The following is a 23,835-nucleotide window of genomic DNA, read 5'->3' as shown; positions in this document are numbered from 1 at the left end:
GTAAAATAAAAATAAAAAGCTTCAGCGGCAGTCTTTAATGTGTTGGAGGATTAGACGCAGAAACAGCTTTAAACTTTTTATTAATCTGTACAAACATGTAACTCAGAAGTCACGGGAATACAATGCAGCAACGTCTGAATGTGTTTTCTACTTTATTTGCAAAATACATCTACAATATAAACACACAACTATCTCATTGAATCAAATGTACAGACCTCTGACGTACCATGACACGGACATATAGAAACATAACATCATGCGTTAGTCTAAGTGATATACAGTATTGTCAGAAAATGCTATTTTTCTGTTTGAGTTTAATTAAAGTCTTAGTGCTCCAAAAGTCAAGTCGTCCTTATTTTCGTCTTCTTTTTCTCTTGTGTGAAATTTGCTGTGCGACTTGAAAACTTCACAACTGCAAAAAAAAAAAGACAGAAAAGCAAACATAAATAGCTTCAATGATTGTACATCGAAAATACACACAGAAGTAAAACTTCTACTTAAGCGAACATGCTGAACACGCTGAACATGCTAAACAAGGACAAAGCAGAGTTTTTGGAAGCAAAATATCTTGTCAAACAGTCATTTACAAGGTAATGTGATGTTTGAGTATCACTCAAAATAAGCTTCATATGAGGATGTGCATAAAAAGGATTAATCACATATTATTATTATTATTATTATTATTATTATTATTATTATTATTAATAATAATAAAAGTAATAATCATAAAGCTTTCTCCTCTCTAGATAAGTACTAGTTCCTGTGTTACATAGCAACGATAAACAGGTATAATAAACAAACAATTCTGGAGAATTGAAATGAATTTAAATGGAAAATGTTGTGCACTTGTAAAGTGTTTTATCTCGTCTTCAAACCACTTTTCACTACATTCAGCAATTCTCAAATCTTCATTCACAAAATCCTACCTTTTGAAACTCCTTCAATCTGCTTAATCTCTTTATTTCTGCTTTTAACTTATGATTTGAATACTATTTTAAAAAGATCTAGTTGTGGAAAATATGTATAAAATACTACAGAACTAACTAAAATTTAAAATAACAATAAGAATAACGCCAAGGAGTGCATAGTATATTTTTAATTGTTAAGGGGATCAGGGATGAAAATAATAATAAAAAAAATGTTTAAAAAAATTAACCTAACCTAATATAAATATAAGCCTAAACAGTAAGAAGAAATTATGAATTAAAACAATAAAATAAAAATTCATATAATGATATTTGTGTATTTAAATCAGGGCAAAGACAGAGAAGTTGACTATTTTAAAAAAGTACATATATTGTTCTTATTGCTCACCCTATTAAGTTTTATTCAAATACAATACGTTTATATGCACTGCAAGGTCGTAAAACACAGATGCACAACAGCATGCATGTGTTCAAACATGCAGAACATGAGCTTCTGTCATGGGTTGTGTTTTTCCCCCCTGATGTCGGATCCACAGAGAAAAACAGGCGAATGAGGCAGCAGAAAGTCAGAAGCTAACAGGAACACACAGCCAGACAGAGGAAGAGTCTGCTGAATGCATCTGGACACATCTTCATGCAACACAAACATCGACACCAAAAAAAACAAAAACACTTTTAGTAGTCAGGCCAGGAGTTAATGTGGTTGGAAAGAGAACAATACAAAATGTCCACTGCTGTAACTGAGGTTACTTACAGGGCTAAACCCCACCAGTCAGACTACTGTGGAGAGGCCGACCGCTACATGAGTGGCTGCTCTCTGGTAAAAGCAGAACAGCAATGAAAATAGAAGTGGTGTGAGAATCTAACATGTATCTAAACCTCCAGGCGGGAAACATTTACAGTACAGACAGTTATTTTAATAATGACCCCAAACTGTAAGCATAAAATTGTCAAACTATTATTAAGAATAATAATTGTTATTATTTAGTATTAGCAAAAACAATAAATTTCAAATGCATCCAATTCTCACTTTTAAAGTCTTTCATAGTTTGCTACAATCAGTCTTTGAAAAAAAGGAACAATTCAAAAACATCAGTAAAAGCCTTAATTTAAAATCCCTGAATATGATAATGGTGTGCAGCCTTAGTTACAGCCTAAAAAGATGGAACAAAGAAGCTTCACATATTTAAAACTGTTGAAATTTGGCTCATACAGTTTTTAGTCTTGTTAAATGTTAAAATACTAAAGGTTGTCCTCTGTTCTTTCTTCTGATTTTTTTTATAGCTCTTAAAAGCAAAACTTCTGCCAGGAAACAAAAATGGACAAAAGTTGATGATGTGACTTGCAGTGTCATTTAGCCGTTTGCTCTTGTGCAAACTCTGCATCCTCGTTTGAAAGACTCATAAAATGAACCTCGAATGACCAGAACACAGCTCAAAGTACAAAAATAAAGAACATGAATGTGTGACAAAAATTCCCATGAATTCACAAACTTAGATAATTTGTCCTCATCTTACTGTAAAGCAGATGGACGAGAAACGTTGGATCAACACTTTCATCAAACTGTATTACACTTCAGCAGAGATCTCCAGAGCAGCTGCGACTGCTCAGGCTCCACATTGTGGCTTTATTTTGGACAAAAATGAACAAATAATGTTACATAAGCTTTTCATTATCTTTCAGTTACAGTGTTTGTTCAAACATCCAAAAGAGAAGTAAAATTGGACACATTTTCAATATCAGATAGTCCTAAAACTCAAGAAGCTATTTTTTTTTCTCTAAGCCTCATGTAGGTTTTGCAGCTCTAGACAAATTTTATTTAGTAGCACCAGGGGCAAAAATGTTTCTGTTGGACTGGAGCAAGTCAGAAGACATGAGCCCAACATTAGAAAAGAAATGTGGTGCCTTTGCAAACTCATCTAAGGCACAGAGTGCGACTTCAGATAAAAAGGCCTCCAGAAACAACAATCAGTCAGACACTTACTGCTGTGATGAACTTGGTGCCCTGCGGCTGGAGGTCTTCATCTTTGTGGAACATCGGCGTGGAGGTGATGGAGGGAGGAGGCGTGGAGGAGCAGAGGAAATCAGGCGACTCGTTGTTGTTGTTAAACGTCTCCATGACGACGCTGGGAGGTCCAGGGATGGTGAGGGTGCTCAGCCCTGTGACGCTGTCGCTGGAGTTGCACTGGGAGGAGGACGTCTCTGAGCTTTCAGTGACTGGCACAGAAACACACAGAGTAGATCATACAAGGCAGAAAGTATAAAATATTTGAAGGCAAAAGTTTTCATTTACAGAGCTAAAGCTTCGACATGTGTTTGCGTTTGGTAGCTCCTAGTGGTAGCACCAAAGAAGACACTTTCTTTATTCTGTCAGTTTTTAAAAAATACTTCAGCAAATGCTTTGAGAGTTAAAAGAAAAACAAGAGAGAAGAAAAAGTAAATCAGAAAAAAAAGAGCACTGTAATCATTTCTAAAATCTTAGTTTAAGCCATTTTATCTGAACATTCAAATGAAGTATCCACTGACTCATGGAGGGCCTGCTGCTCACGACGTCCTGCTCCAGCTCGTCCTCCTCTATGCAGTCGTACGGCCACTGGGCGAAGGACGCCACGCTGCCCATTGGGAACAGGTGTGGGTGAGGGTGGGACGGCGAGGAGTACAGGTGGAGGTTGAGGGAGCCCAGCAGTGAAGAGGACGACTGGCTGCTGGAGGAGGAGGTGCTGCTGTTGGAGATGGTGGAGTGGGGCCTCTTGAACGCAGCGCAGTGCTCGAACGACGACACCGCGATGGACGCCCGCGTCCGACACTCTGTGGGCAGAAAAGAGAACAGAGACGATGCCTGAATTGAAAAGGCAAAAGTGATTTCCAATGTTCAGAAAGGAAACTAGTTTTCTGACATGGATTAGGTAATGTTTTAAAAGATCATTTTGATTTGGCTTTAGTAAAAAAAAAAAAAAGTTAAAACTTTATGATTTTTGATACAGTGGTTCAGAGAGTTTGTTCAATAGCTGGCCAGAGAGTAACTGGGTCTTAAAAACATTAATTCTCAAACGTTTGATTTCTTTGACATTTTTACACATTTCCTTTACATATTTATTTCGACTGGTTAAGGATGAAATTATCTGAATGAGTCTAACAAGACGGATAGTGCGGATAAAATGTTGACCACTCACACCTTATCTACAGAACCTGTCCTTGCAAAAACCTAAACTGTCCCTTTAAGGCTACAACGGAAAAAGGAAGATGAGTAAAATCAGATTAAAAGAGCACAGCTCACCTGTTCCCTTCATGATGTAGTCAATGGCTCTATCACTGATGGCTGCATCGCTGGGTTTAATGTCCATGAAAGGTTTATTTCCAATCCCCATGGAAACCATCTCCTGCATACGCAGCTCTAAGATGAATGAAAACAGGAATTGGACATTATTTTTCACCTGAAAAGAGTCAGATCGCAATCACAGGAATTCAAAATAATTTTTTGAGACCATCTGTGTGAAAGTTCAAATATACCCCAATAATATAAATGATCTTAGCACAAAAAATACAAATTGGAAAGGATGAAATGAATCCATGTGGGATGAAAGAAAATTGCAAGTAGAAGAATAACTTCCGGCTTGTGATGGTAGGACAGAAAAAGCTTTTTTGCACATCTCTGTCTACTCCTAACATTGTCTAATCATAGTGAACAACTTAGCAATGTTTTTTTTTTTACTTGATTTTAGCAAATCGGTGTAAAAATAGTCACAGATTTTATGTGCTGTATGGACACTTTTTGTTTGACTTTGTAACCCACCTCTGTTTCTGAGGGCCTGCCTCCAGAGGATCTTCCCAATAATAGCCGTCCACACTGCCTTGACCTCGGCCGAGCTGGCCTGGAGTATGAACGTGTCCTGGGACTTCCTCCGACGGAACCAGATCTCAAAGCGAAGGCCGCTGTCACCGACGTTTTCCGTCATACCTATTTCTGCTGTCTGCACAGGAAAACACAGAAAAGTTTAACTCAAGTCAGTAAACGGTGGCAGAGATACATTTGGAAAAACCCCGAAATCTTACTTTGAAGGACTGCTTGTAGATGTAAATGTCGTATCCTCCCTCTATCTTCTTGGTCTTGCTGAAGAGGATGAGGTCCTCAAACAAGAAGACGTGGCGAAGGTATTTCCTGCGTCCGCACCAAACGATGAACTCATCCTGGCAGCGGAGCTGACCCTGCTCTTTCAGGTTCACCTGGAGAGGAAGCATGGCCGCTCATATGCGTCACAGAGAACAATGCAGTTCCTCATGGGATGAAAACAAGATGACTTCCATTTCAGAAAATAGCTCTGATGACCTCTCAGTCGCCTTAGTTATAGAGACGTGATTTAATTCCCTGCAGCTTACTCACGTCGCAGCCACGGATTGCATCCATCGCCAGCAGGTCGTTCCCGTGCCGAAGCTGAAACCGCACCATCTCCTCAGCAGTGCGAAGGTCACTCAGCTCCTGCTCCTGAGAATAGCTGCACTCCTTTATCAGATCTTTGAGCAGCAGTGCGTATTTGCTCATCCTCTGAATGGGCTTCAGCAGGTAGGACGCCAAATCCATCTTGTCTCCGAGCTCCAGCTGCTTATTCTAGGCAAACAGATACAGGAAGGCAGTTCAAACTTTTTTATCAATGGGTTTCTTTACGGCATGCCGATGTGACCTGTAGCTCAACTCTGGGGCCATGAGGAATGTGACCAGAGCAGTTTTAAACGCACCTTAAAGAACTCGTGGCCGTGGCTGCTGAGCAGAGCATCTGACTGCGGCTTATTCTTGCTGTACAGAGCGTACATCCCAAACTGATCCTCCTGCACCCAACGTGAATCAGTTACCACGACTACATCACAGAGCAGCACGCCGTCATTTCAGCCAACAAACACATTAAAAGACCAAGACCTCAGAGTGTGCTGGGAGGCACATGAATTATAGAAAAATTAGGAACTACTACCAATTACGTGCTTAAATCCAGTGATGCCTTAAGCAGAGTTTTAAAAAGTAAAAAATAAAAACACAGAACCTGTACATTTTAATTATTAATTCAAGCTCAAAAGTTAAAGAATTATAGAAAGAAAAAATAATGGAAAAAAATAAAACCTGAAAAATATTGGAAAAATGTGAAACCAAGATAAGGATAAACAGCAAGGCAGAAAAAAACCATGCAAATAGAATTTGGGAAATAAAATAAAAATTAATGATAAAAAAATGAAATAAGGATCACAATTAATAGAAAAACAAAGAACACGACATACAGATTCAATGAATTTGAAAAATAAAAACCAAGTACTACAAATGCAGGACCAAATAATGAAAATGTAATTTATTTAAATTTCTATATTTCAACCTCTTTCAATTATATATGATATATTGCTTTAAAACCTTCTTCTTTTGCTTATACACTGGTAATATAGTATGCTGGCGTATTTTGACAGATTTCAGCTCTCAGTTGTCGACACATTTATTTCCTAAGATTTTCATCCATTTTAAGAGAGCTTTGACTTCATTTACGTCTCATTCTGACTCAGTGCACTTTCACAGAGAAGTCCACTTACATGTCGCAGGAAACAGCTGCTGATGCTCAGCGGAGAGTGAGCGCTGGCCTCCAGCTCCTTCAGGAAGTACTGGCTGTGGAAGTCCCACAGTTTTTCCAGGTTCCCAAAAATGATGCTGCGCTTCCCTCGCAGGTCCTGCGGCAAGTCAAGGCGCTCCATCTCGGGGAAATAGTGCTCAATGATGTAGCTGAGGGAGCGAACGTACTCCCTCTCTGTGGAAATCATTTCATCCATGATGTGCTGAACTTTACTGGGAAACACAAAGATGTGAACGATAAGCACGTAACGCAGCTTACTGTGTTCATGTGAAGTTATTGCCAGAACAACTGGGTTATACCGTCACCTGCTCTGTTTCTTGCCATCTCCGTCGCTGCGTCTGCTGTGTGTCCTTGAAGGTGTGGACATGCTGCGGCTGCGGCCCAGAGCGGGACTGGTCACGTCGGGCCTCAGCAGCTTCTTCTCTGCCGACACATTGTTGGCAACCTCCAAGCCCTTGATGTAGACCCCCGTGTAGCCGTGAACGTGGCTGACGTCCGAGTGGCCGCCGTCCCTCGGGGTCAGCTCGTAGCTCATGGTCTTCTTCATAATCTTCTTCATCGGGTGCTTCCGGAGACGGGTGGCCTTGGAGTACACCGGCTCAGAGTGGCAGGAGATGGTCGAGTCGACGGTGCAGTCGCTGTCCGTGTCATCGAGAGTGCACGAGCTCTGCCCCAGCTTGTTTTCTCTGTCCACGGGGAACGTAAAGTGCGTCGGAGATGAGACGGAGCCAGAGGGGCTCCTCGAAAAAGGCTCAGCAGAGAGACTCTTGCTGTCCTCAAATGTAAGCGGGATAATAGCTCCGGGTATGTGGAGACACCCATTAGCGCCAGGAAGTTCCGGGGGCACGGCGCAGCTTTCTACAGCCAGTGAGGAATCCCCCGCGCCGACGGCGCTGGGGTTCTGGTCGGACGCTGAGGCTCGAGCCAACGTCGCTTCCAGCTGCCGCTTGGTCTGCTGGCAATTGTGCCACATGGAGTTCCACTGCTGCAGTTGCTGGGGGGACTCCAGTGAGAGCACCATGCTGTTGAGAGTGCTGAAGTTGTCCATGGAGAATTTAGATGCTTCCGCGCAGTAATCCTGCAGGATTTTCACCACAGACGGTGAAAATGTCTGATCGGGACCGTCCAAACTCAGCTGGTGGAAATAATCCTGGCAGTGCTCTATCCACTGCTGCGCCTGAATACGTGAGGGAAAGCATTTCACTTGTAGAGCAAAAGCATAAGCTGAAATGGGTTTATTCAAGTTATGAATGGCTGATGTTGATTTGACAATTTCAACCATTTAACTGTGACAACAAAAAGAGGAAAAAAAACCAAGAAAAAATTCTGTGTACTTTTCATAGCAACGCATAGTGAATTAAATATGGATATATTTTCTTAAAATTGTTTGACTAGAAAAAATAAATACTAACATATCACTTGACTTTAGGTAGAATTAAAAAATTATTTCTGAAACTCACAGAGTCATAGAACTCGTACAGGTTGGTTAGGACTTCTAACTTAGCCTTCCTCTCCTGTACTCTGCTCAAGACGGAGGCCAGACGTTGTTTAAAGTTGCAAGCAGCCGATTCTGGAAGGGAGCTGGGATTCTGATTCAGGAGCCTTGTCTGGAACTGTCAGGAAAAAAAGAAAAGACTGCATGAGAATGACGTGTCTGAGAGCAGCCTGTAAGAGATAGTTTGGATTTTTCAGGTGGGCTTTCAATGAAAAGACATGAGTAGTCCGTATACTACATGCAGCAGGCAACAGAATTGGGGAATTGGTAAAAAAAAATTGCACGTAAATGTTAAGCTAAAGGCTTCTCTGAACGGGAGGAAAACTGGGATAGGTTTCAGCCTTTAAGCGTTTATTTTCCTTTTCAAGGTAGTACTGTAAGTAAGATACTACCACAACATGATTCAACAGAACCATTTAGAGGTCGTTTCTTTTGTAGTTTTTATTTACCTCTGACTCCTCCAGAAACTGCTCCAAACTCTCCTTCATCTCTTTTATTTTGTCTGTAGACAAAGTTACAGATTCCAGAGGTAGAAGATGCTTCTCTCCCTCTACGCTAAACCAGCGCTTTATCTAGAAAGAAAAACACATAGTTCATCCAAGTAGTTTTTTAAAAAATTTTTATCAACATCAAAGAGTATTTAAGGATCTGGTGGAAAGGGATGTCTGAATCTGAACTCACCTGTTGTGTCTGCTCCTCAAACTTGTGAAGCTCCAGCAGATCCTCCAACTCTTTCTGCGACTTGTTGGACAGGATGACCAGTTTATGAACCTCTTCGTCTACTTGGTTGTAGAGTGCATTCAACACCTCAATCGCATCTCTGAAAAAGCAAAATCACCAGGGTTGGTAATTTACATTTTCACGTCACGAGTCCCAAGCTGTCGTCTAATTGTACCTGTAGTTTTCATTCTCACACGCCTCCTCCTTCCTGATGCGAGCGAGAACAGTCCCTCCCTCCAGACGCAGTCGGTTCAGACTGGTGTCGTCTAGTACGCTCTTCATGAGATGCCTCTGCTGCTCCAACACCTCAGACACCTCCTGAGTGGCAAATTAACAGATTTCGTAAAGGAACGATCAGAACGTTTTAACATTTACTGATACAAACACAAACTTCTCTTCGTTTTGTTGGGATTTTAGCAGATAGACTTACACAAAGTTGTTCATAATAGAGAAGTAGAAGGGGAGTAATATGGTTGTCATTTATTTACTAATAAAAATCTGACAAGTGTGGTGTGCATTTTTTTATTTAGCTGCTACGAATCAATACTTTGTAAAACCACCGTTTTGGATGCAAAAATGGGAATACTTTTGAATGGCACTGTGTAATAAAAAAATAAAGTCAGGGTTAAGAAAAAAAACATCAGACGTACAAATTTGTCCCCTGAGGGATCACTCAGATGTTTCCCAAGCACACAAAGCTTCTTATTGTATTCAGGCGAGTGCTTCACCTGAGAGGTCTTGAGGTCTCCAGAAACACTCAGAGTCCTGATGGACTCCTGGAGGAAGCCGATGGCTGCACTGCAGCTGCTGGCAAAGGGCTCAATTTTCTGCAGGAAAAGAAACAGAAAAGAAAACAAACCGAGACAGCCGTGGATTAATAGTGTTACCACAGTCAAAACGAAACTATTGCCACACGTGAAACTAATCATGCTTCGACAAGCTCGCAGGCTTTTCCCTATAATTGTTTGCAACATTACAATGATCTTCCTTTGTATTTTTACTTGCAATAAAAAAAAACTAAATAATGCTAACAACAAAAAAGAAAAGAAAGCTTTTTTTTTTTAAAGCTTCTTGAGACTCGTAAAACCGGGTTAACAGATGTATTTACGATTCTGGCAACAGAAAAGGTGCCTGCGTCAGACGCACTTGTCTGAAGCTGATCCAGTGGTTGTGGTCGTAATGATAGGTGCCCTCCAGGTCTCGTGTCAGCTGGGTTTGGTCGATGTGCTTCAGCAGCGCCTTCAGGGATGAAAGCGTCTCAATCTGTGCCAAGGAGGAAAAAAAAAAAGGGTCTGAGTCAAGAGCATGTCGCTAGTCTTGCCTCAGAGAAATAGCAGATTTAAATGCCTGCAGGTCAATTCCTGCACGCAGCTAATCTCACTCATCAAATCATGCAGTGAAAAGATGAAAGAGGAACAACCAGACATCTTTCAGACGTATATAAATAAGTAAAACAATTAGACGTCACTTTTACCTGTACGCCAATATCCCTGTCCAGTTTGGCTGATCCATCTTTGTCCACCAAGAACAGGATTGAATAAAGTGCATTCGGTACTAAAGACTGAAAAAAATCGAGGACAAACTCCAAATGAAAACAATGCATTATATTCCCATATAAGTTTCTCACAATGAGAGAAAAAGAAAAAGACTATCTTACATCACGTAGAGAAAAGCCTAACCATAACATGATGATATGTATCGTTTGGCTTTAGCTGCAGCCAACCAGCTCCCAGCCGGTGGTTAAAAACAGACAAGTAAAGACAGGCCTCGGTGCGAGAGCCCTGAGGTCAGACATTTTTTAAAATATGCCTTGGAAGTGCAGGCACTATACTCTTTAAGGTGTGCCTCCTCAAAAAAAAGCAAACAAAATAAAAACACAAAACAAAAACACAAACCACACGGTGTCGGAGTCCGAGAGGCAGAACAATTGCAAACGTGTAAGGAATGAGACGTATCATAGCTCTGGTGCGGAGACATAACATTACAGACTTTTTTAGCAAGGCGGAGAGAAAAAAAATAAAGCCTTTGGGTGTGTTGGAGGGTAATTACATACTTTCCACAGCGGGCTCACCTGAAATTCAAACAGAGATGACAACAGAGTTGGGACAGGCTGCTGTCTTCTGCTGTCTATTATAACAGCCAGACCTTGATCACGCCTTTCTTTCCTACAACCAGAGAGTTACGGTTAGTGTGCTGCCTTGATCCAGCACATGATTGCATGCAGTTACACAGAAATTAATACTCTCTATTCTAAGGCAGCAAAACCCCTTTATATGTGATTATCTTGTGCTGGGTTTAGAGACATTTTATGTTTGCTTGACTAACATCAAAGACATGCACAATGTTCTCCGAGTGGAGGAATGCTGAATGCTGGACAGACGTCTCCAGCAGCAGACGTGTTTGGGTACTCCGTTCATGAACAAAATGTTCCAATATGCTGCTTGAAAGAACCAGTTTGTGCAGCTTGTGAAAAGACAAATGCAGAGATCACTTATGTACATAATCTGTAGTTACTATTCCAATTTGGCTGTGTTTAATGGTGCATAATCCTGAACACGTGACACATACCTCAGAGTTGAGTGGTAGTAGCCCAGTAAACACGTTACATCGCTGACTCTGCATGTGTCAAGCGCCCACACCTCGGCTCTGGTGCACACCTGAAGCACTGGTCTCCCTCCACGGTCTCGGTTTCCTGGAAAAAGAGAAAATGCATCTCAGCGCATTTTGTTGGGATTTCAGTGTAATGAAATGATTTTCCAAAATAACTGTGACACATATTTGCATCCGACCTCCTTTATCCTGACGCCATAAATTCAATTGCCTTTAACTAGTCAGTAGAGTATGTTGTTTCATCTAAAAAAGCTGCTCTGTGAAGGTTTAATGGTCTGTTAGAAAACATTAATGAACAAACAGCATCATGAAGGCAAAAGGAAACACAAGACAGGTCAGCAAAAAGCTATGGGAAAATTAAAAGCAGGGCTAGGTAATCAAATTATGTTAAATTTGATTAGTCAAAGGAGAACATTGCACATTCCGTGGATTACATCCTCCCTATGGTGAAACATGTTGGTGGAAGCATCATGCTGTGGGAAGGATTTCCTCATATGGGACTTAGAGCCTAATCTGAAGTGATATAAAGATGGATGGAGCTAAATACGGGAATGTTATTAAAACTATTAGAAGCTGCGAGATCCAGCTTGCAGAAGTAATTGCAGTGAAATGTATGTTAGGGGTTTAACACAAGGATGTGCCACCGTTTGTAGATTTTTATTTGTGAAAAATATGTAAATTAACATTTCTCATTGTTGTTATCATCTTGCTTATAATTATGCAATATTTTTAGTTTACTCCAAGAAATCACAATGAAATTCTTTGAAGTTTGAAAGCAGTATAATATTTCCAGTAAAACATGCGTCTTCCTCTTGTTTTCTCATCTTTCTCGTCTTTAGCACATAGGAGCTCAGATGGCAACATGAAAGTTTTTTTTTTTCATTGAAAAGGTAATTGATTGCATTTGAATGCGGCCAGCAGTTTCAGACCAAGTTGGATTTTAAAAAGGTTCAGAGTCCAGTACATCCTAGACAAGGCTTCGACTTTGAAAACCCGGTCTTACGTTCAAAAACCTGGACAATATTGATTTTGTTTGCAACAATAGCACATTCAGATTGTTATCTCCTATAAGTCCAGTTTCCCAAAAGCTGTTTGGGGATAACTTTATTGGTGCTAAGTAACAAAAAGAATTTGAGGAAATAGTGTCTTTTCTCTTGCTATTAGTCACAAAGTGCCAAAAAGTATGATTTTAAATGGTTTCCTTTTTATTGTCTGTTACATGTTGATGCTTGACTGATTTAAATTAATTTGAATACAGGTCTTATTCCTTAATGACTAATTGGTTAAATACTGTATTGAATTGAAAATGCTCAGTTATTGGACCACATAAAAACAGAAAAATCTAAAGAAAATTTCTAAAAGGCCTTCAGAAAGAACAAAAAAAGAAGACATGGAAAAAAAAAATGAAAGAAGCCTAACTAACGAAGTCAAATTAATTTAAAGAAATACAAGTCGGCATTTGAACAGCGCTGCACATGCGAGACGAGCTCACTGGATGCAGAGAGTTTCCTACCTGCTAGGATCACAGCCCTTGAGGTGAGCAGCTCTTGATTGATTTCTGACATCAGTTTGGGAAAGGCCGGATTATAATCACAGGAAGATCTCTGAGCAGAACCTGGACTTAGGGTAATCCCATTTTCAGCTTTGGGACTCTGTGATTCTTCAACACTTGTTTTGTGCCGTCTGATGTCACTGCTAACGCCGTCGGTACGCTGACCTGTAGAGGTAAGCGCAAACGGTGAGCCCAGCTCCGATAGGTTCCTTACTGAGGTTTACCAGTGTTCAACTATAGAACTAAATTAGAGGCTTCCCTTTTTACTGTCCCTTGTACCTTGGAAGAAGTGGTTATTTGTGGAGAATTAGATGTTATCTATAGATGAGTTCACCCTGAGTCATCAATGGGACCAGGTGTGTGGTTTTTCTGAGTCACAGGTGAGTCTGGTGTTGTTAGACTTTCATATTTTTACCTTCGCCTGTTCAACCCAGTCAACCCGGAGGCTGTGTTTACAGGAGTGACGGTCTAACATTCCCAAGTGATTCCACACATCACAGCCTTAATTCATTTCCAGAGGGAGCAAACAAACGGGAAACAAACTCCTGGGTGCCTTACTAAATGGATACTAATGTCAAAACACAAGAATTGCTGTTGAGAAATAAGTTAATCAGTAATAAAACAAATACATCAAATTACTACATTTCTGTTGTTTTAACACAAGTGACTCAAGTTATCCGATGTTGGTGGGTAAATTTAATTTAATTAGACAAACTAGGTGAATCTACTGAATAATTTCATGATTAATGTTTTTTTGGTTTCTCATAAGTTTTAATAACCTTGTTCTCAAAACATCAGGCGTCACACAGTCTCTGAAAACCCCCTTTTCTTTTCTTCTGGTGTCAGACTACTACTTTATGATCGGCTGAAAATTTAACCTTTGGAGAGGTTGAAACGTAGGAAGTTCAGAGGGAACTCTGAAGTGCTGCACAGCAAGAGAAAACTCTGGTCATTGGATTTTTGAGTGTACAATACGAAAAAAAAGTTGTGCGATTTTGAAAGTGCAACTTTTTAAAAACTTTGGTGTGCCTCGATACCAGTAACTCGTGTAAACTTTGTTATAGTATCGTAAATACAAATTTGAAAATTCAAGTAATTGTTCACACATACGTCACCAAACCGTTACTAATAACGTGCTGCACCCACTCTGCGGGTAGCTCTGCATGTCTTTGTCAATGATTTGATGGATGACTGTCATCTGTTGTCTCTTTAACCAGACTGAGGCCTCTGGTATTGTCCTGCTGTGCACCCTGACAGTAAACCCTCCATGATCAGCCTCTATTGTCTTTAAACAGTTTGTGCATTTCCTGTGCGACTGCGTGACCAGGACTGTGTTTGCAGCACGTTTCCTAAAATACTTTGTTTTGAGAGGAAGTGACCGACGTAAAGCAAAGCCGCCCTTTTATCATCCTGTGTTTTTAGGCAAAAGGTGATCCTAAATCTGCACAGGATCGTTTTTTATTTGAGATAAAAACTGAGTTTAAGTATTGCAAACATTTCCTGTCATTATGAGAGATTCGGCATCGGGCTGGGTTTTTCTTTTCAAAACAAGCAGAAGTCAATACAGGTAATGTTTCTCAACAACATCACCATGGTTTGAAAGCATTTTTTACCCCCCCTGAATCCCCAGTGACTGCTTGACTCACAAAGGAAACTTTTGTAAAAGAGGGAACCTATCTGGGATCGTCGGTGCATCCCCCGGCAACCCGAATAGCATTGCAGCGTCATCTCATTGGGGTCCCTACGGTCAGTTTACAGGGTTTACAGGATCTTTTGTAGGCTTTGAATTACCACTGTGAGAAAACTGGCTCTGCAAAAGCTGAAATACTACCTCGGCAAGAGTGATGAGCTTTTACTGCAATGTTTCAGATGATCGACAGTTATCCTGTCATCAGGAAATGTCTCTCTAAGCAATATTCCTGGTCGCGTCCAGATATTTAGCAGAACACACACAGTTTTCAGTGTGCGCTCACAATTCATGAAAGACCCAGTGCCATTTAAAAACAACACGATTTCCGAGGTGGGACCCTCACATCTCTGTTTTCCTGTGCCACCCATCGCAGACCAACAGAAAACAAAACAGACTAATGGCGGGAAAGAAAACACAGGCTTGGCTCAAGCGCTTTTTTCCAGGGTAGGGCCATACATGCCTCCCTGAATGCGCCAAAGAACACATAGCGTGGGCTTTAAAAAAAGCCAATCACTCATTAATGAGACATTAAAGCCTCAGAGACATAAGCTGTCTCTACTCCGACTAGAGAACCAGCCATTGGATGAACTGTTGCGACTGGTCCTGCTGCAGGGCATTACTGCACACCCTGCTATTAGTTTGAGGTTTGTCATGCTCAGAGGGCATTACTTGATGAGTGATAAGTCATCATGATCCAAATAGTGGTAGAGAAAGCAAAACTTGTCAAGCAGTCATTAGAATTTGAAAAAGAGAAATTAAGTCCCTTCATTTAGGTCAGAAATGCATCATTTCTTAGTTGAAAACGACTATACAGATTTGGGGAATAGTTAGGCACTGTGATTTTAGGACAATTTTCTTGTCAGGAATTAATGCACATTTCAGAACAAAAGTATTTGCTGTAAAAGCAAGGCGTACGTGACGATAGCTAAGAAGTACAATAACATGCCAGTGAAGGAACATATCATAATTACTGCTGTGTAATAAACTTGTGGTAAACTCAATTTGTTAGATAACTGTACTGCAGTAATCTTTACCTCATCATTTTCCTAAGGTTTCCTGAAAAAACACATTTAGCATTTAGTTACTTGCTTTAACAGGAAGTTCAGCGGCTGCTGTGTTTTACAGCTAAAAACATCTAAACGGGTAAAGAAGTAGAGCGCCTCAATAAATTTTGTGTTGCTAGGTCATATTTTATATAGTATCTTGTTTACACGGCATTGGGGCACATTATAAGTGCGACATTCAATGTGTTTTATTGGGATTTTATGGCATGATGTTAATAATTGCTGCACCAGGACATACCCGAGTCCTCTTTGCTGCTTTTCTTCTCATTTCCAGGAAACACAGCCTCCACATCCAGCTTCCCAAAGCGGAGCGTGTAACCGTTCATCAATTTTTTGGGAGACACGCTCGTTGAGCCTCCAGAGGAGGATCGCTCTCGGTGGCCTTTGACCTGGCCTGCCTTGTTAGTCCTCTCCAGCGACTTGGAGCGCCTGTCTGACCGCCTCTCGGTGCTCCGTAGCCCCTTCTGCAGGTAAAAAAGAGGTGTGCTGGGCCTGGAGTCGTCGCTACTGAGCCAACTCCGGCTGCCGAACTTCCAGGTTAAATGTTCTCTGGGAGAGGCGCGGGTGTCAGGGCTGCTGCCCGGTGTCACGGCTCGCTCTCTCGAGCCAGTGCCATGTTCAGGGCTTTCTTCCAGAATGGATTCAGAGCTGGACCCGAGGGTCATTGGGTTCTGCAGGGCCTCCATGTAGGATTCCCTGAAACGTCTCCTGCTGCTTCCATTTGATCCAACAGAGTCTCTCGGGCGGCGTCGAAGGTCTGGAGTACTGAGATCCGTATCGAAGGAGAACCTACTCGACCCTGATTCTCGTTTTCTTCTACCAGCGTCGTCATCTCCTGTTTCTTTACCAAACTCCTCTATGTTTCCCTCTATTTTAATGACTGGTGTTACTGGCTTTTCCCTACAAACACGCTGGTTTTCACCACTTGAGTCCTTGTGGTTTGTCTTTGGCGTGGTGGGCTCGGAGAAGATGGAGTCAGCTCCCAGAGACACCAGGGACTCTCTGGAGCTGCGGTGGCTGTCCAGCGTCCCGGTGGAGCCGCTGGTGCTGCAGGTGCTCAGGTGACCCCTGAAGCTGCCTCTGCTGCTGCAGCGAGCTTGCATGATGGCGTCCGCCGTGCTGCTGACAAACAGCGGGTTGACCACGTTCTTCCACGGCGTCTTGTACACGGCCGTACCGGTGGTGAGTAGGCAGTTCTGTAGAGGGTGCAGGTTTCGATCTCGTGTCACATTCTGCAGGAACTCAGCCGTGAAGACGCTGCCATACATGCTCTCTGGAACGGGGATCTCTGCGATGGCCTGCCCGCTGGCAGACAGGCATTTTATCACCAGCTTCGCAGCTTTGCGCCCCAACGGAACGATCTGGAAGTAGAAGTCTCCTTGCTTCAGTCGAACCTTATGCAGCGGTGCAAGTTGCAGGACGACTTTCTCGTGAATGCAGAGCGGCCATCCTTCGTGATAAAACAGTAGGCCTCTGAACTTTACCTAAAAGAACGGAGAGACGTCAATTAATTTTAGATTTCCTGAAACGTATTATTATCGTTCGTGTTTTATGTCTCCCAGCACTTGCTCTGGCTTCAATTTACATGTGCATAGCTGCTCAAACACATGTTTAAGTGTAATGGAGGGACAAGATGCTTTTACAGTACGTTCTGGCTGAATCACTCACAGCGATCATTCGGCTTAAGACAAAAAAAACCTGTCTGATCAGGCCTGGTTTCGCAGCAACCACAACACAAATCTCTGCTGTGACAGCATTAAAAGAAGAAGAAAAAAAACAGACCTAAAGATTCAACGCTCAAGGGTTGGTTTCTTTCACTTCTTATGAAATCCGAGGGAAAGACTGAGGAGGTGATCTCCCCCTGAAAGCTCTCATATTGCCTGCAGTACAAAGACTCCCATGCACAGCGATCTGTTCTCAGGGGCCAGGCTTATGTGAGGCTATTGCTCTGTGGCTATCGTCACAGTGCAATCAGCAGAGAGTTGAATACAGAGGAATAAAGTTTCAGTGCTTTGGTCTTAAGAGTCCTAACTCGAGAGAAAAAGAAATATTGAGTTTCACTTTGTACCCCTTTACCTTTGTTTCTCCCCCCCAAAAAAAATTCTATTTCTTTTTGAAGTCATTAATCAACTCTTTCTCAGAGCCACTTTCGCTATTGAGCAAAACCTTTTAGCCTCAACTGCATTGTTCAATGCTCTTTCTCTCAAATTTCATATTCCCTACAAAAGTTAGGAAGAAACCTGGTTTCATCAAACCTGCAGTAAATCTCTAACTACATTATGCCCCCAAATGGAGGCTGAAATAAATCCCAGCAGACACTCCCAGATTCCTCAATTTGACCGTGTCCAGTGAAGCACTCACGCAGCTCTCCTTTTGGACAATCTGCAGGATCCTCTTGGCAGGAAGCAAGAAGTCGATGAGGCAGCGGAGGCCGTCTCCACGGTACTGTCTCTCCACCACGCTGAAGAGCTGCCACAGCACGGTGGAGGCGGTGGCACTGAAGGGACGGTACAGCGCAGACAAGGTGCTCTGGATGCAGTTGTCCAAAGACTCTGCGTCCTGAGGGAAAACGGGAGGCACAAATCAGAAAAAATATGCTTTTCCCCAAGGCATGCACTGAGGTGAAAACTGCTGTTTGCACAGATTTCTGTCATCATCTAAACGTCTTCCATCTGTAATGAAACATATGAAACATTTGGACAACTACAGTCAATGGTTCTGATTAACCCGAAATAAAGTACAGCTGTTCCTGTTGGATTTATTTTTGACATTTCCACAGTTGCATACTTTATCTAAAACCTTTTTGTTTTTTCCAGAGATATTACAACGGACCAAAATGATATAATTGCACAAATGTATCAATCAGAAGGAAGGCACTGCAGGAATGTACTGCATGTGAAACAATCTGCTGTATTCCAAGGCTAAGCAGTACAATTAAAAGACAGAAGCATTTTACTCCAGACAGTATTTTGTTTGGCTAAAATCAAGCAAACCCTGGTGGAGAAATGCTTTATAATCTGATGGAAACCAAACTAAACCAGGTCTAAAACGCATTAGACTGAGACAACAATCTACATCACAACATCGTACCAATAGTGAAACATGATGGTGGCAGAACCATGATTTGTGGCTTGGAGGAAATTACATAGAGTTTTATTTTGACCCAATCTTGAGGTGTTTGCAAGAAAGTTGAAGATGAAGAGAGATGCAACTTTTCAGTACATACAAATCAAAGAAAATATTACTTTCAGAGAGACAAATAAAGGCTTTGGTATTTATAATGAAAAAACAATGAAAAACAGAAAACTCTTGAAAGACCATCAAAAAAACCTGGGGCATTATCATTTGCCTCCTTGGCAGCAAACATATTAGAAATTGAGTGTGAGTTAAAACTTTTGCACAGCATATTTATCTACACAGAGCAGATAAATTCAACTAAGCATTCGTCTGTAAGCATGCGAGTGCCTGTGCAGGATTAAGCAGAAGAGTCAGGATGTTAGCGCATCCTAGCGACGGGAAACACCTGGTCAGAGCGACATCACCTCCATCACACACAAACAACCAGGCTGGAAAGTCCAGACTGGTCAGACCTTTTAGGCAGGGTTGTAATTCTGTAATAACAACAAAGTCATCACACATTATTTGACTCGAACATGACCTCCTATGACCACCATCCGCCACCGACGGAGGGGAAAATGTTCAACGCTGTTGGCTACAACGTGTCTGATGGTGGGACAGGACATCTGAGAATACTGAGGTCCTGGATGAGGTTGACCTGCAGTGTAGGTTGCTTTTTGCGGATCAGGCTGTGCCCTTCCTCTGATTAGTCACAGCCAAGGCCAAACATCGCCCCGCTATCTGTCCTTCCTGAGTGGAACACAACAGTGGAATAAAGACATCTGTCTTCAACGATAAGCATCCAGATATACGGCCGAACGGCAGGGAAAGTTGGGGCACCATAACAACCGTGCAGCGCGTTGAAGAATGCAGGGCTTATGGGCTGTTATGCTACATTCTTTAGAAGATCTATGCTACATTTACATGACAATATACATGCATAAAATGCCATGTGGAAATCAAGAGACACCCTTTAGAGTTTCAACCTGTAGGACAGCCTATGTTTCACCCTTTTACAGGAATGGTCCAGTTCATCTGAGCGGCTTGGCATCATCAATTAGTGTGAGTACAATTCAGCTCATTTGGATACAAGCTGCGACCCCCGCAACAAGGCATTCATTGTGCACTCCTCCTCTCTAAGTGGCATGTGCTGTACAGTGTTGGTGCCCAGAAACAAAAACGCCCACTTCCATTAGCAGTCAAACATTGCTTTGGTTGAGACAAACATTTCTCTGGGCATTAGTCACTGTTGCGCCTAAGGGGAGAAGAATAAGGCGGTGTTTTATTAGAGGAGCGCTAACAATGGGAGGAAAGCCCTTGCTAGGACTGACTGGCGAGTTTGTGTTCAGGTTTCAAAGGCATAGCAAAAAAACTTGCCAGTGACAGAAGCAGGGTTTTGAAGAACAATTACCTAACAGAGCAGAGATTTGAGTTCAATTGCAGTTCAAAGACAACTCATCATGCAGGAGTGGCTCTCCGTGTGATCCGGCGCAATGGTGTTGCAACAAAATGCCACAATGTCGATAAATTTGCATTATCTCATTCCCTCTGCGGATAATATCGTTCAAAGTTTGTGAGAAATTTTAGGCTCTTTGGACACAGGCATCACCTGAGAATACTGTCTGCTCCAAAAATAAAAAAAACCCACATATCTACATATATCAGCTGGAGGACTAAGCCAAACCACCAAAGCTGGACTTCCCATTCGCTCTGAGCCACAGAGGAATGCAGTTTTGTGTGTCTGGCTTCAGAGCTTTAGCCAGGATGGAAGCAAAGTGGGAAGTCCCACCCTTTTTGATGCCAGGTCTTTGTAAAACGGCTGGCTACGTTGATGGAGGGGCTGAGGTGGTAATTGTCGGGTTTGGGTTCCAGGTGGGACGGTTTCGTCTGAGTGGTGGGTGAAAACAGCTGTTCGCAAGGTGAACACACAGAGTGATGGATGAGACGGGAAAACTTGAAGGGGAAAATAGAAACTGAGGTTTTATTTGGTTTAAGTTAAATAGAGTTATCTTAGTTATGATAACTTTATTTAACTTTATTTTAGTCATTTTAAAGTTATGACTTTAAAATGAATGAAGATTCAAAACCGGTGCAAAAGAGTGCGACAGTGAGGCTGCTAAAAGAGAGACACAGAGAGTCAGAGGGACAGAGGTGGTCACCGACGCATTTAGTGGGTCACGGACACAAAAGACGTTGCCTACCAGGACTCCAGTGGAGCATGAAGTCACCAGGGGAGTGAAACAGGAGAGCCCTGAAGCCCCCATATAGGCTGCTCACTAACCAACCTGCTAACATCCCTTGAAGGTAGCAGAGTGAATGAAAGGCGGCAGGTTGCTCAGACATGCCCCACTCTGTCAGGTGCCAGGATGCCAACAAAGGAGCGAGGTTAGACCCCCGCTTTGAGCATGTATTAATATTCCTAAGAACATGGTGACGGTAGAATCATGCTGTAGGGGTGCATTGCACTGTTTTCATATTTCTATTTTTAGGAAATATTCAACACCATTTATTCTTTTCCTTCCATCTCAGTGAACGGTTTGATATGACAACATGAGAAAAAGTGAAAAGTGGTTTGAGTAGTCTTCAGACTGACGTAAATTGATTGAGGTACTTTTCCCAAAAAGTTCCCACAGGATTTATCAAAAAGAGTTGACTTATATCTTCAGCTTGGAACTAATGACTTTTTCCAACAGGATGTAAACAGCACTGACAGGATATTGTCCCCGCGCTGAGCGCACAGTCCCAGCAGACCCCTATTGATGTTATTAACATCCTGAAAACACACATTCTTAAAGTTTTCTTGGATGTCTTTGAAAAAATTTAGCTCCTACAAAGAGATGTAATAATGAATGGATGTCCCTTTAATGGCGCGGGGACAGCAGAGACAAAAGGAGCTAACAAACTCTGCTGGTACTTTAGCAGGGTAAATATAGAAAGTGTGCACTCCAAAAACAATTGAGAGGCTGATAAAAGAGGAGCATCTCGGAGAGAAAACAAAGTTAGGACTGACTGACTTCCTTTAGTTTCAAAAAGGTGAAATGAGCCTCATCTAAGCACCAAAACATGTTTAAAGCCACTATTCAACCGATATGAAATCAAATTAAAGGCATATTCATCTGTATTGAACAGGAAAGTAACTCAAAATCAGACATGCTGCTGCGCTTTTTTCTGCTTCACGCATTGCATGTACAAAAAACCCTAAGGTATGTTTTGGCTACAGGCCTGGCAGTCATAATATTAGCTGCTTGTGCACTGCTGTATCAAAAACATCTATCTGTGGAATGTCTACAATCATACCCACAGGTTGTCGTTATCAGACATTTCCCAAAATAGTTTTGTTTTCAGCTGACAAAAAAGAAATGAAACAATATACCCGAAAGAGAATTATTGTGATAAAAAAAAGACTTTTGAAGCTCATACCTTAATACTCAGGTAGTTATCACAGCTGCGGGACTTTGCCCTGGGGTGCATTTTGCCCTGTGACAGCATTTAGGCACCAGAAGAAGATCCGAAACATCAATAAATAATATAGTCAAGTCCGAGTTGCTGATCTGATCCTCCACTCTCATGATATCAACTGGTCCAGGTCCAGCTCCATTTTTTTTTCCACCCCCTCCCCTGCCTGCCACTTTCTGCCTCTCCTTCAGCGTGCTGTGCAGTCGGCGACTGGAGCAGACTAACTAAACTCCAGAGCGTGAGAGAGGCAGAGAGCTGCCTTCCCCGTCACTCACCCTCCCTTCTTCTCCCAAAACAACTTCCCCCGCCCTGCTACTGCCACCGCTCCTGCTCTGCTACTGAAGCCTCCTCCAGCTGGACAAATGCAGCAACTTGCAGCTCATCATTCATAAAATACTCACACTTACCTAGCCTGTTGCTTCCAAGCCCCAACATTCAAACAATGAGCGTGCATCGGACTCTGACCAGCTCTTCTCCAATCTCCCCCCCACACATAAAACCCTCGGCACCCCCTGCCTCCAACTAGCAGCTCCCCGCCAGCCCTCTTGCCTCAATGGTCTCCCTTTGTCACCACAATACAAATGGACCAGGGTTTCAGCTTATTCTGCTGCTTTTCAAAAAGAAAAAAGAAAGGAAGACATTAGCACAGGAGCAGCAGCTCAGGTCAGGGTGTATAATAGCATTCCTATTAAATATTGTCACGGTGGAATGCGCAGTTCTTTAGCCAGCTAGAAAATGAAGTTATAATTACCAGCTTTGTTAACGTTCCTTAATAATTACATCTGACCAGCAAAAAATAAAATAAGCAGGCACAGACTCAGAAACCTGGACGAGGGGAGAATGGATCTTCCAAACTGAAGAGCTTCTCATTTCTTTCTAAACAGGAAAGCTATGTGCAGTGAGAATGGGAAGGTCACATTAAGGTAGCCTGTTTAAACAGAGACAGTAGTGAGGAAAAGTAATTAAGTTGGTTTATATTTAGAGAAATGGTTGGCAGCAGACAACAAAATGACCAGAGAGAAACAAGAAGACCCACTGTCACTGGCTGCAGTCACTCAACACTCTCTGCACAACTATCCAATAAAATTGACTCTTTTTTTGTGTAGCGGAGATATTAAAGGCTGATTCACTAAACTATGAAACTATATGTTCTGTGGCGTGATGTTAAATCTCCAAGTTTGTCTTGTTTTAGTCTCTACTCTATAATCTTCAATGTAAACAGAGGACGCACATACCTCATGTATATAGTCCTCCTCCCTCCAGCAGTATGCTGTTTGGACAAAGACAGAGCCTATAATTACTACTGAAACTTCTGAAACAGAAACGTTTTCTGTTTCAGTCTCTTCGCAGTCTTCATTCTCATTTGTTCTAGATAAAAATACCAAAACAAGAAAAGATGAGCTTCTGAACTATAAGCGCAATAATGAAATGAAAGGAGGTTTCAGATTTTTTTGGAAAGCGTTAAAGAAACATTAAAACAATTTTAAAATATATTTTTTGATATAATACGCAGCCTTGGTGTTTCATTGCCTTCTTTAGTGATGAATCTTAAAGCAGAGTGGTTTATAGCATCTACGGTTCAGTTATAAAATGACACCATGG

General features: G+C 41.9%; 1 protein-coding gene across 2 annotated transcripts; it reads right to left on the bottom strand.

Annotated features, from left to right (window-relative positions):
- Window positions 1-63: 63 nt before the first annotated feature.
- On the bottom strand, window positions 64-22,457 carry plekhg4b (pleckstrin homology domain containing, family G (with RhoGef domain) member 4B). 2 transcript variants are annotated; one of them, XM_008432538.3, is made up of 24 exons: window positions 22,198-22,457; window positions 18,022-18,219; window positions 15,899-17,144; window positions 12,868-13,071; window positions 11,313-11,436; window positions 10,816-10,909; window positions 10,219-10,305; window positions 9,891-10,007; window positions 9,473-9,571; window positions 8,920-9,062; window positions 8,706-8,844; window positions 8,474-8,596; window positions 7,990-8,142; window positions 6,835-7,706; window positions 6,492-6,741; window positions 5,661-5,750; window positions 5,308-5,532; window positions 4,980-5,150; window positions 4,720-4,897; window positions 4,204-4,320; window positions 3,453-3,734; window positions 2,911-3,143; window positions 1,681-1,743; window positions 64-412 (listed from the first exon to the last, which is right to left on the bottom strand). In XM_008432538.3, exons 1-23 carry the CDS (start codon window positions 22,264-22,266, stop codon window positions 1,699-1,701), a joined length of 5,259 nt encoding a protein of 1,752 aa, XP_008430760.1. In that variant the 5' UTR covers window positions 22,267-22,457; the 3' UTR covers window positions 64-412; window positions 1,681-1,698. The 2 variants fall into 2 exon arrangements, with proteins under 2 accessions (XP_008430760.1, XP_008430761.1); XM_008432539.3 differs by lacking the exon at window positions 1,681-1,743.
- Between the last annotated feature and the right edge of the window lie 1,378 nt (window positions 22,458-23,835).

This window comes from Poecilia reticulata, chromosome 16, assembly GCF_904066995.2.
Source record: "Poecilia reticulata chromosome 16, P_reticulata-male-v2, whole genome shotgun sequence".
NCBI classification, from domain to species: domain Eukaryota; kingdom Metazoa; phylum Chordata; class Actinopteri; order Cyprinodontiformes; family Poeciliidae; genus Poecilia; species Poecilia reticulata.
This window is presented reverse-complemented; position numbering and strand designations above follow the sequence as displayed.

Bases quoted from the DNA above. Each gene is read 5' to 3' on its own strand.
- plekhg4b (XM_008432538.3), bottom strand. From the start codon at position 22,266: ATGCTGTCACAGGGCAAAATGCACCCCAGGGCAAAGTCCCGCAGCTGT. The intron at 6,742-6,834 runs GTGACGGTATAA...TGTGTTTCCCAG, and splicing joins GATGGCAAGAAACAGAGCAG to TAAAGTTCAGCACATCATGG. The intron at 5,151-5,307 runs GTGAGTAAGCTG...CTTCCTCTCCAG, and splicing joins ATGCAATCCGTGGCTGCGAC to GTGAACCTGAAAGAGCAGGG.